The sequence below is a fragment of the Mytilus galloprovincialis genome, chromosome 10 (assembly GCF_965363235.1).
Source record: "Mytilus galloprovincialis chromosome 10, xbMytGall1.hap1.1, whole genome shotgun sequence".
Classification (NCBI taxonomy): Eukaryota; Metazoa; Mollusca; class Bivalvia; order Mytilida; family Mytilidae; genus Mytilus; species Mytilus galloprovincialis.
The window spans coordinates 17565367-17578501 of NC_134847.1; the positions used below are offsets into that span (position 1 = coordinate 17565367).

At 33.6% G+C, this 13135-nt stretch overlaps 1 protein-coding gene across 1 annotated transcript; it reads left to right on the forward strand.

Annotated features, from left to right (window-relative positions):
* Positions 1-1785: 1785 nt before the first annotated feature.
* Positions 1786-4014, forward strand: LOC143049016 (uncharacterized). The gene is made up of 2 exons (XM_076222834.1): positions 1786-1859; positions 2484-4014. The coding sequence occupies exon 2, from the start codon at positions 2544-2546 to the stop codon at positions 2955-2957; it is 414 nt and encodes a 137-aa protein (XP_076078949.1). The 5' UTR covers positions 1786-1859; positions 2484-2543; the 3' UTR covers positions 2958-4014.
* The last annotated feature ends 9121 nt before the right edge of the window (positions 4015-13135 follow it).

A 13135-nucleotide genomic window follows, 5' to 3' on the forward strand; every position in this document is an offset into this window, starting at 1 on the left:
GATTTGGCGAATTTACGTCATGGCAAAACACGACGTCATACGAATAGAAATTGTCAAGGCAAAGATTATTTCGTTACGTGTACGCTTCAAATTCGGATGACATTTAATAAAATGAAATTTTTGAGGTAGGTGCTATTTCATTTAAGATTCCGTTGTATTTATCGGACATTTATGGTTTTAAGAAATTCAAGATGGCGGCGTACTCCTTAGTTACGACTTGCCATTGTGCTTTTGATGGTAAATATATATAGTAGCCATCAACAAAAAAAATGTTTATTAAATATCACAAAAGTTTGGCTGAAGAATTATAAGGATTAAACACATTTTTTCTAGAGGTTATTGATGTGTAAACCGGGGCTCTTACTCACAAACTCAACATAAAGACTTTTATTCAGTTTGTGAGTTAATCTCCCCGGTTTACACATCAATAACCTCTACAAAAAATGTGTTTAATCCTATATTGACAGTCAAACTCATAGATCGAAAATAAACTGACGACGCCACGGCTAAAAAGAAAAAAAAAACAAAACAAAACAGACAAATAATAGTACACAAGACACAATATAGAAAACTAAAGACTTAGCAACATGAACCCCACCAAAAACTAAGGGTGGTCTCAGATGCTCCAGAAGGGTAAGCAAATCCTGCTCCACATGTGCGGCATCCGTCGTGTTGCTCATGTTACTACAAAGCCGGTAAAAAGTATAATTCGGTGGGTATCATTTGTGAAATGGGAATGGGATTGTAGTTACGACATAAGGAACATATCCGATGTCATCTGTGAAATGGATATTTCATAACGGTCAATCAACTCTTGATGGCGTCCGTAATATTTACGAAGGGATGATTTCAACTCTACCATTTGGAACTCCTGGTTTAATAGCTTCCTTATGAGCATTAACCCTGTTTCAAGGGAATCATGATATGAAATATAAGAATATCGTATCATTTGTGAGAGATGTACTCCGTATGCAGGCGCTGTTGAAAAGATGCTACATAGAAATGAAAAGTTCAAAATTGGGAAGCTGAAATCATCTCTTTTGTCGTAAAGTTTTGTTTTCAATCGATCCTTATTGTAAATTTCTAGATATAAGTCAAGATATGAGGCAGACTTAGTTGTATCCTTTACCTCTAGTTCGATGAGATATATATGCGTTCAACATAGTCACAATATTTTGAATTATCTAGTGAGAGAATATCATCTATATAACGGAAAGTAAAGTTAATGTTAATACTCAGACTAAAGATGATGTGTTATTTACAACTTGTATTTCCGTTGAGGCTCGTCATTGTGCCTTTCAGGTTTTTATTGTATATTCAGACTGAACGTTTTGGGGTTTGAAAAAAGTGTGTTGACGGCTTTATACTTCTGGAAAGAACTGTTTTAATATAGTTTTGAGATCCTGGCTTCAAACTTGAATGCAATAAACTAGTATAGTAACTCGAGGTAAAGGTTTAAAACATAAGATAAAGAAGACGGTCAAAATCTAGTTACGTGTAGACTTTCCGTTTGGATTTTTCTCAGAGTTCAGTATTTTTTTTATTTTACTTCCACTGGATAATAGATTTATTAAGATCATGTATTTTAGAAGAAAAAATATTCTCAAATTAACGTGTTTACGACGTTTGTGTTATTAATGCTTAGACATAATATTATATCAAGCAAAAAACATTTATGATTTATGACGCATCATAAAGTCATCTATTTGTGTTTTCTCAACCGAATGATTTTAAACTACTTATATGCTTAGTGTAGTATATGTATTGTAGCCTAAGTTAAGGATATATAAACAACAAAACGAAAGTAAACAAATAATAAAAAAGCTGATGCTGATGTTGATAGTCTGTTATCTTTAACAGTAAGTACATTTTTTTTGAAAAACGATAATGTCAATTATGGGCATACAGTACAGTTTTTGTCTCACGAAATTTTTTTAGAAAGAAAACGGCAGTTTTTGCTGTATATTTGAAAAAAGTTTGTTAACGGCAATATACTACTGGAAAGAACTGTTTTCATATAGTTTCAAGATCCTTGTGTTAAAATTGAATGCAGTATATTAGTTTAGTCGCTCGAGCTTAAGGTTATATAAAAAAACAATTTATCAGTGACTTTTTCATTAAAAAATGGTACATATAATCTTCACACGTAATCAAAACTAATGTCATTTTAAAAAAGAGGGGCCCATGGACTCGTTGTCAAGTTAAATCATTTTGAATGAATAAATTCAGTCGAAAAAAATATTTTTTCCCGATATGTCACAGTTTAACGTCGTTTCATGTAGACTTTGTTAGACTCGTTTAGTTGGCATGTAGTTGTTCTTCGAATTATGAGCTTGAATGTCAACTTGGTTACATCCACCTGCGTTTAAGTACGATTTCATATTTACGAAAACTTGATGATTAATATTTATATTAGAAAAAAATATCTATATACATATACATATATAAGCCTGCTGAGTAGTAAATTTATTTATATTTTTCAGTACCATCAAAAGTTGCGCTGATTCAGAGTATACGAAGAAGGGCGAGAAGAAAGAGTCAACATGACGAGCTTACCAGAGGAATTTTCAATTGGGTTAGAAATAAGAAGTACCGAAAATCTAGATAAAAGATTACTTTTCCTGATGGAAAGAGCAGCAAATAAGGTAAAAGAAATAAAGCCTGTCCTTGATTATGTTCATCAGAAAGTTGTAGAATACAGAAAACAAAGACCTTATGATACAGTAACAGTGGTTGGCAGTGTAGGTAACGAGCTGTACTTCCCTGAGGTCATGCCGGACGGGTCTTACCTAGTTGAAGTTAATGTTTTGTATAACCGAGAAATGCCAAATGCTGCCCTTCCAATTTATTCTGATCGTGACGAGGCGAGTGTTCTGTATAATAGAGAAGAACCTAATTTTGTTGTACCAACTGAAAAAACAGCCTTTTATAACAGTTCAGATGGATTTTATGGATGACAAGAGTAGCCAAATTGAACTGCCAATGGGTGCATGCTTGGTAGAGGTAACCAGTGATATTGATGAAGTAGACGCAGGTCAAAGGTGGAAATTTTTCAAAAAACTTTGGAATGGTAAAACTTATTTGAAATCGTTAGGATATATATGCTTAATTCCACGACAGGAAGATCCAAGTATTTTAGGCGAGATTGAAATTGAACCGTTAGAAACAATCCGAATGTTGCCATTGTATAGAACATGTCGAACTAACACGGAGACTTTAATTGTTTGTGGAAGAGAACTCAAATTCAAAATTCTAGTTGATAAAGTTTCTGCCCTCAAAGGTCCATGGCCCAATAAACTATCAGACTTCCAGAACCGCGAGAGAAAATGGCCGGAAACAAAGGTAGTCGACAGTATTGTTCAAGATGGCTGCTTGTTGACACACAAAACGTCAATGTTGGTTTATCCTTTGCAGTGGAAAATTACATTTGCTCTAGCGGAACAACAACTGACAACAAGGTTTTCTTTTCATCAGAAGTTTCTCTTCATTTTGCTCAAACTAGTAAAGAAAAAATATCTGGATATGGGGGTGATGGAAAACGGAGATGCGCGTGTCGGTCTTACATCATATCACTTGAAGACGATTTATCTTTGGGCGTGTGAAACTCGGGACCCTCAACAATTTGCCGAGTACCCTGGTATGACCTTTCTAGCATTTCTGAGCAGCTTAAGGAAATGCATTGAAAATTTTGTGTGTCCCCACTATTTCATTCCGACCTTAAATGTCATGGAAGGAATAGGCCAATACAAGAAACAGCTTACAGAAAATGACAAAAAATGGATCAAAGGGCACAAGTCAATCCAATCAACTTTACTCAAGAAAATTGACAACATAATAAGGAATCCGGAAGAGTTTTTGACGGAAGATCTTCTTGAGGTAGTAGATGAAAAACATTTACACGAATTAGAGAAGACAATCGGAGAGGTGGAGTGATGACGAACTTTTTTTCGTTAATATGTTTTCTTAATATTTTTTAACTAACTATTTCTAATAATAATGCTTTAAACTGAAGACAAAAAAAGTACTAGTATAAAAAATTATAGCAAGTAGTTATCAAAAGTACCAGGATTATAATTTAGTACGCCAGACGCGCGTTTCGTCTACATAAGATTCATCAGTGACGCTCACATCAAAATATTTATAAAGCCAAATAAGTACGAAGTTGAAGAGCCTTGAGGGTCCAAAATTCCAAAAAGTTGTGCCAAATACGGCTAAGGTAATCTATTCAAAAAATGACGTTCGTCATTACACGGATTTAAATGTTTTACACCTAACATGGGATACCGATTAACCGGTTAATCAGTCGAAATATAATCCGAGTAATCGGCAACACTTTTTTTATGCATTGTACTCTAAAACTGATATCAGGGTTAAATGAACGACTATCCTGTCCACTGAAATATACGAATGAGTTCAGTGTCATATGAAATGTATAATGTCAGACAGGCATAAACTCCTAATTATATATGGTTTAACAATCATGATGTTTTATTTCTTAGATAATAGTTATCAAAGGTACCAGGATTACAATGAAATACATCAGACGCGCGTTTCGTCTACATAAGACTCATCAGTGACGCTCATATCAAAAAAGTTATAAAAGCAAAACAAATACAAAGTTGAAGAGCATTGAGGATCCAAAATTCCAAAACATTGTGTCAAATACGGCCAAGGTAATCTATACCTGGGGTAAAGAAATCCTAGTTTTTTTCGAAAAATTAAAAGTTTTGTTGACAGGAAATTTATAAAAATGACCACATAATTGATATTCATGTCAACACTGAAGTGCTGACTACTGGGCTGGTTATATCCTCGGGGACGAAACGCCCACCAGCAGTGGCATCGATCCAGCGGTTTAAATAGTTATCAAAGGTACAAGGATTATAATTCATAATAGTTTAATTAATGGTTTTATGATATCCGAACATCGGACGGGTAATCTTATATTGCCTCTTATGTAACATCAGAAGTCCATTATATAGCAATTGGCATCTGGTAACACATATAGTATATACAATGTATTCCACATATCCAAATCAATGATGTTGTCCAAAGAAGACTCACAGGATACAACAGAGACCGTTAAATCTACCTTATCTATAGCTTGGCTTTCGTGTAGACATTGACAATGATAGTCGGTTGAAAAAAAACTTGACGACAGAATGATTTAACCTCGCCAATTATGAACTTCCACTTTTCTATATAGCAACATTCAAGCATCACCTGTATAGGGGGCATGTATCTTTCAGGCTTGTATTACCTATCATGATTTTCTTAGTAGAGTTGCTTCTTACAAAACCTAGAGATCCAAGTGGTGTAGTTGAAATTGTTCCTTTGCTAATTACGAATTGGTTCACCGAAAGTTATTGAATACCGGTATCTGTTTCACAGATGACAACGGATGTGTTCCATATGTCGTATCATACAATTCCCTTCCCCCGATTGTGACCTACCGAATTAGTCTTTTCCTGGTCTATACTAACATGTGCAACACGACGGGTGTCATATGTGGAGCAGGATCTGCTTACCCTTTCTTCTAGAACATGCACCTGAGATCACCCCAAGTTTGTGGTGGGGTTCGTGATGCTATGTCTTTAGTTTTCTATGCTGTGTACTGTTGTTTGTCTTTTTTAGCCATGGCGTTGTCAGTTTATTTCCGACTTATGGTTTACTTAGTAGCCCGGATTTGTTTTCACTTAATCGATTCGGTTCATTCTGGCTATTCCTACATTTTGAATTTTATAGGTAATATAGTAAAATTTTATGTAGGAGTTCGCAGAATTTTTGTGTAAACAATGGGATTATGTAGGATTATGTTGTAACAACACTAAACTAATGAGATCTAATGAATCAAGATACATCCAGGTAATTCTTTTAGAAAATAAAGAAAAAGAATAATTTATATCACATGCAATCTTTTATTTCATTTAATAATTTCATAGCACAGTTTATGTAAATAATATTCAAAAGCACAATATGAATTTATAACTATAATGGCATGCACAATTAATTCCAATTATTTACAATAATATACAAGTAAATAGTATCATTTGAAATATCAATGTTAAATCATTCTTTAAATCAAAGCACTAAGTTTTGAGTTACACTAAACAAAGCACCAAAAGTATACTAAATTGACATTATTCATAGTACTCACATAGTAATATATTGAGCATGATTGAACATATAAAAGAAAAAGTCTTAATCAATGTGCAGGAGATGAGAGGCAGCATCTCCATACTCGACTGGAGTAAGTTCATCATTCTGTAACCTTATTTTCAGTGTTTGGAGTCTGTTATCTATTTCCCTGTACTTCCTCTTTCTTGGGATACGTTTCCCGCCAGCTCTGTACTGGAGCAACGTGAGAGCATGGACGGCTTCTTCTTGTCTTAACAAACTAATCATATTGAAGATGTTTGGGTGAGCTGCCTTTACTAACTTCTTTACCTTACTATGTAAACCTTCGAAATGGTTTGTTGTTCTTGGACCTTCTGTTGCATAGTGATTCCACAGACGTTGGTTGCTCTCTACCCAGTAGCTGGTTACATAGTCAGTAAAGTTCAGTGTTGGTGTAGAAGTATCTGAATCATCGATGTGGTGTTCAGTTAAGACACTGAGCACAAGTTAATAATGTTCAAAGCTAATGAAAGTTCAAAGTCATTTGGCTTTGCTTAATCTATTAGGCCAATGTATACACTTATCTATGATAATTAAGTACTTTTGATATTATATTTATTTTCAAAAATCATAATTTGTTAAAATAATGAAATGAATAAATTCTTTGAGACTGAAGTTGAAAGTGTTGGTAACTATTAATCACATTCTCTTAAAATAAGTTTTTTTTCAGACTTTCCAGACTTTTAAATGCTTTTACTACTTTTTCTTTCTTTTTCTTTTTCCAATGCTTTTACTTCCATTTTTTCAATTATTTTTATTTTTTAGAAATTCCATGGTATTAAAATACTTAAAATTATTACTTTATGCACGTTTTCAAACAAAAAAGTCTCATTTTTTACATAAAAATAATAATTTTTATTTAATTTCCACAGGTAAATTTACCTTTGAACAAATTAGACATTAATGACTAAAACAACATATCTTACAATAACAACATCTATATTGTTCTTCCACTAATCCCCCATGTAGGATTAGCCAGAATAGTAAAATACAAAATGTAGGAATAGCCAGAAGACACCAATCGATTCATGTCTATTGAACACCGGTATACTACTGTTGCCTTTATCTATGAGTTTGAATTAATGTCCCTTTTGTATATCCCTCGCCTCTTTTTCTTCTTCTTACACAAAGAATACTTGTGTCAATTTGTTCTTGTAAATAAACTCATTATGGATACTAGGCTCAAAATTGTGTACGCCAGAAGCACGTTTCACCTGAGACTACTATAAATACCATATATGTTATAGTAGTATCAGGTTTCATCTACAAAAAAGTAATACTTGATCACATTAACGGCACAAGTTTTACTACCGATCGATTAAAAAAATTAAAACATCAAATACAGTAAGATGTTGACAAGAATTAAAGACCCAAAATTTGGAAAGTTTTGTCAAATACTGCTGAGGTAATCTATTCCCTGTGGTAATAAACACTCCTTAGAGTTTCGAAAAAGTTCATGTTTTGTAAACAGTTAATTCATGTCAACATAGAAAGGCTGACTACTGGACTGGTGATACCCTAGTGGATGAATCACACAACAGCAGTAGCATCAAACTAAATGTTGTAAATTAACATATCATAGCAGCAACCCCTATCAATTCAACGATGACAGATCTCCCAAGTCCTGGAATAGTGCATTGCCCTAGAATATAGTATCAGTTTATATATAGAGATATATCCTTCATGTGCAAATACTGGTATGACGGAATATAGGAATGAAACATTAACCATAGGAAGATTTAAATCACGCCTGTTTTGCAAACGTTAGTTATCGACCGAACTTCGATGTTCATTGCAATGAATGAATCAGACCTTTTTATTCGTCAATTTTTCATTTATGCTGTTAAAAATTACAATAGTATAATGGAAACGTATCGCTAAACGAAAAGACTTATTTGATTCAATTTATTTTTTATTGAGAAGCTTTTGTATGATCGAAGCGCACCGTATACACACAGAAAAGAGAAATGAAATTGAATTACATAGACATGCTGACTTTCAGGTGAAAAAAAACATGTCCATCAAACTTAAGATTTATGTGTTCTTGATGAAGTATACATTATCCTCTCCAAAAGCAGGATATATAAATCTACGTTTGCTCTTTTTATGAAACAAAGTTGAACTAGTTCTTTCAACCTGTATTGTTAGCTTAAAACGAGGATATTTTTTGTTAAGAGAAGAGAAAAGACGCCAAATAGTTTATACTATTACACGTAGAGTAGGTATTTGTTGTATTCAAACATATCACAGAAATTTCAAAATGACAAAAATATATATTCATATCATATACACACAGATTGATTGGTTGTTGTTAAACGTCCAGAGGCAAATCTTTCATAAAATTGAGAATGGAAATGGGGAATATGCCAAAGAGACAACAACCCGACCATAGAAAAAAGAAACAACAGCAGAAGGTCACCAACAGGTCTTCAATGTAGCGAGAAATTCCCGCACCCGGAGGTGTCCTGCAGCTGGCCCCTAAACAAATATATGCTAGTTCAGTGATAATGAACGCCATACTAATTTCCAAATTGTACACAAGAAACTAAAATTAAAAATAATACAAGACTAACGAAGGCCAGAGGCTCCTGACTTGGGACAGGCGCAAAAATGCGGTGGGGTTAAACATGTTTGTGAGATCTCAACCCTCCCCCTATACCTCTAGCCAATATAGAAAAGTAAACGCATAACAATACGCACATTAAAATGCATGTTCAGGACGATTCACGAAGATTGTGTTTAATGATATAATAGCTTTAATAATAAAAAAAAACTCGTGGAAAAGCATCTATGTTCAGCAATTTAACCACATTTGTAAGGAAATTGTGTAATTAAGTATCTAAACACATATCTGCACACGCTGAAATGTCACGCCGTCTTTACTAATCATTGAAATTATGTTGATAGTCCTCAATATAAAGCTTTAATACAACTGTCACATAAACTTAACATTAACCAAGAAAACTAAACATTAACCAATGAAAATGTGGTCAAGGTCAGATGCACCATGCCAGACAGGCATGTTCAGCTAACAATTCTTCCTTACAACAAATATAGTTGACATATTACTTATAAGTGAGAAAAACAGACCAAAACACAAAAAAAAACTTAACACTGAGCAAAGAACTGTGAAAATGAGGACAAGGTCAAATAAAACCTGCGCGACTGACATGTAGGTCATAAAATATTTCCATACACCAAATATAGTTGACCTATGCATATATAGTATAAGAAAAAAAAAAGACGAAAACTCAAAAACTTAACTTTGACCACTGAACCATGAAAATGAGGTCAAGGTCAGATGACACCTGCCAGCTAGACATGTACACCTTACAATCATTCCATACACCAAATAGAGTAGACTTATTGCATACAGTATAAGAAAAACAGACCAAAACACAAATATTCAACTATAACCACTGAACCATGAAGATGAGGTCAAGGTCAGAAGACATCTGCCAGTTGGACATGTACACCTTACAGTCCTTCCATACACCCAATGTACTAGAACTATTGCTTATAGTATCTGAGATATGGACTTGACCACCAAAACTTAAAACCTTGTTCACTGATCCATGAAATGAGGTCGAGGTCAAGTAAAAACTGTTTGACAGGCATGAGGACCTTGCAAGGTATGCACATAACATGTGCAATTATCCTATTACTTATAATAAGAGAGAATTTAACATTACAAAAAATCTTAACTTTTTTGTAAGTAGTTACCGAACTATGAAAATGAGGTCAAGGACATTAGACATGTGACTGACGGAAACTTCGTAACATGAGGCATCCATATACAAAGTATGAAGCATCCAAGTCTTCCTCCTTCTAAAACATAAAGCTTTTAGGAAGTAAGCTAACGTCGCTGCCGCCGCCGGAAAACTATGTCGAGCTTTCTGCGACAAAAGTCACAGGCTCGACAAAAAGGGGGAAAAGGGCAGATTTTAATCTTAACTGTTGACTTTTCTCTAAGTGAACAAGCATTCTGTGAGTATTGACTGGCAATACAGACAACCGCCGGTTAAGAATTCGTTGCACTGAAACAAAATGCTAAATTGATCTATAACTCATCATGGTGTAAACTTTATATCAAATTAAAGTCTTCAAGCATGACGAAAATAAGTGTGGAAAAAGATTACTTGAGTGACCAAGGACCATAACTGCATAAAATAATCATACCAGATCAAAATTCGCAATTGGCCTGTAACTTGTCATGACCAACTATATACAAATTATAAAATCAATATCTTCAAGCATGAAGAATCAAGAATGTGCTCATAGTAGTATTACTAGTAGTACACGGATACTCTATTCGCATTATCATTTTCGATGTTCAGTGGACCGTGAACTTGGGGTAAAAACTCTAATTTGACCTAAATATTTTGAAGATCATATCATAAGAAACAAGTGTATTACGTTTCAAGTTGATTGGACTTCAACTTCATCAAAAATAACCCTGACCTAAAACTTTAACCTGAAGAGCGACAGATGGATGGACGGAAGCACAGAACAAAAAAGCATAATGCCCCTTAGCCCTTGTTAGCATAAAATTTCGAGAAAAAATCCACCAAATACGACTAAGGCCATCTTTTGACTGGGGTTAGAAAAACCTCAGTGTTTAGAATACCGGGTTAATTCAATTTAAATACAGAATTTACAGAAAATGACAAAATGACAAAAGGCTAGTACTTTGACGTATAATGGTTTACTTTTTACAAATTGTGAGTTGTCTCATTGGCACTCATACCATATCTTCTTATATCTATTTCAATAAATTTAGGCAACAGTAGTATACCGCTGTTCGAAATTCATAAATCAATTGAGAAAAAAACAAATCCTGGTTACAAACTAAAACTGAGGGAAACACATCAAATATGAGAGAACTACGACACAACAGAAACACAACACTTAAATGTAAGACACTCAGAAACGAACTATAATATAGCAATGGCCATTTTCTTGACTTGGTATATAACATTTTGAGGAAAAGCGATGGGTTGAACATGGTTTTGTGGATAGCCAAACCTCCCGCTTTTATGGCAATGTTAAATATATCATTAAAATGACAACATTACATGACAGGACTACAATACAAATAAATGGGAGAACATATAGGACAGAGAAACACATAAATAATAGATTTCAAAAGGTACGAGGTTTATATTTTAATACGCCCGATGCAGATTTCGTCTTCACAAGACTAACCAGTGACGCTCAGATAAAATAAAAATTGTAAGCCAAAACAAATACAAAGTTGAAGAGCATTGAGGACCAAAAGTTCCAAAACTTATGCCTAATACGGCTAAGGTTTTCTGTCTGGGATAAGAACATCCTTAGTATTTAGAATAATTCATACTTTTGCAAACAGTAAATTTATAAAAATGACTATATAATAGATCAATGTTATTTCATCAATCTTGGACTTTCTGGCATCCAGCTGTGGCAATGATCCAGCTGTGGCAATGATCCAGTGGTTGTAAAAACTTAGATACCAGCTTTATGGCTACTTACAAAACAAGAAAAATGGTCAAGACATCTGTTTGATTTCAAAAAGACAAAGATTGGCAACTAACAAGTCAATAGTTTAAATATAACAAAAAAAGTGTTATCTATAAAATGACTCTTTAATAATCACAATATAAAATTATTTACATAACTTTACACTATGATGCTATATAACTATCAAAACAAATACAATAATTTATTTTAAAATAAATGAAGTAAGGAATTAATGTTTTACATTTCTCTGTATTAATTACAGAATTGTATCAGTATACTTTTTTTGTAAGTTGATAACTAGGATTATATATATTCACATCTTGCAAAATTGTATTTGAGAATCAATACAAGATAGGATTTCAATAACAACATATAACAAGAGTTATTACTTTGGATAAGAAGGAATCCTCATAGTACTATTTTCAAATTGAAGAAAATATGAGTGTATTTTTAAAAGATTGATCATTTGGGTTTACATCTCTTTCAACAATATTGGCTATATCACGGTGATCAGTTTTTAATGGTGGAGGAATTTGGAGTGTCTGGATAGAACACTCATCTCAGTATAGGATACTGTCAATCCTAATCAAGTAAGATTGGAGTCAAAATACAGCTCTTACCTTGTGCGGAGTTAAAACTACCTAATTCTTTGTTGACAGGCTAGCGATACACTAAATGAATTACTTAGAACACTTGGCTACCAAGGCTCGAGAGAGAAGGAAGAGAAACTATTTCTTGGACATAGTTATGTTGATTCAAAGTATGCATAATTTATAGAAGAAAGCATGTTTGTTCTTTGAGGGTTTTAAAGTCCCGTCAGAACCATCCCACATCCAGTTTAATGAAAAAGCTCTTATATTTGTAGATTTTTCTTTTATGTCGCACATAAAACAATTTTTTTCTCACTTTTTAAAATATTCAATTCAAACATTCTTTTTAATATTTTCTAAATTAAAATCTGAGGATCATCTTGTCACTCTGCAAAACAAAAATACACTCAAGATTATAGATTAATAATCCTCCCTACTAGTGAATTTTTAACAGATATTGTTAATAAATAAGGGGTTAGTTTCTGCATTTTCCATACACATATACACACAGAGGTTGTAAATGAATAACTGCCCCCTATTGTCACAGTGATTTACCACCAAGAGTACTTTTGAACTAAATAACCTTGTTTGTACTGATACATATAGATTCTACCACTGCATCGAGTGTAATACAATATTTATCCACTCGAGACAGTTAAATTTTCAAATTTAAAATGCGAGGCTTGCACGAGTGTTTTAAATATTTAAAATTCAACTGTCAAGAGTGGATAAATATCGTATTACACGAGATTTGGTGGTGGAATCTGTTTCTCTAATGATTTTCTAACGTTATGCAGGCAAACTTATTCCTTCTTTTCCGAATGATCTGCAAAAAGATGTGTTTTTTCTAGGTGACGTCATCAGGCATG

Bases quoted from the DNA above. Each gene is read 5' to 3' on its own strand.
- LOC143049016 (XM_076222834.1), top strand. From the start codon at position 2,544: ATGACGAGCTTACCAGAGGAATTTTCAATTGGGTTAGAAATAAGAAGT.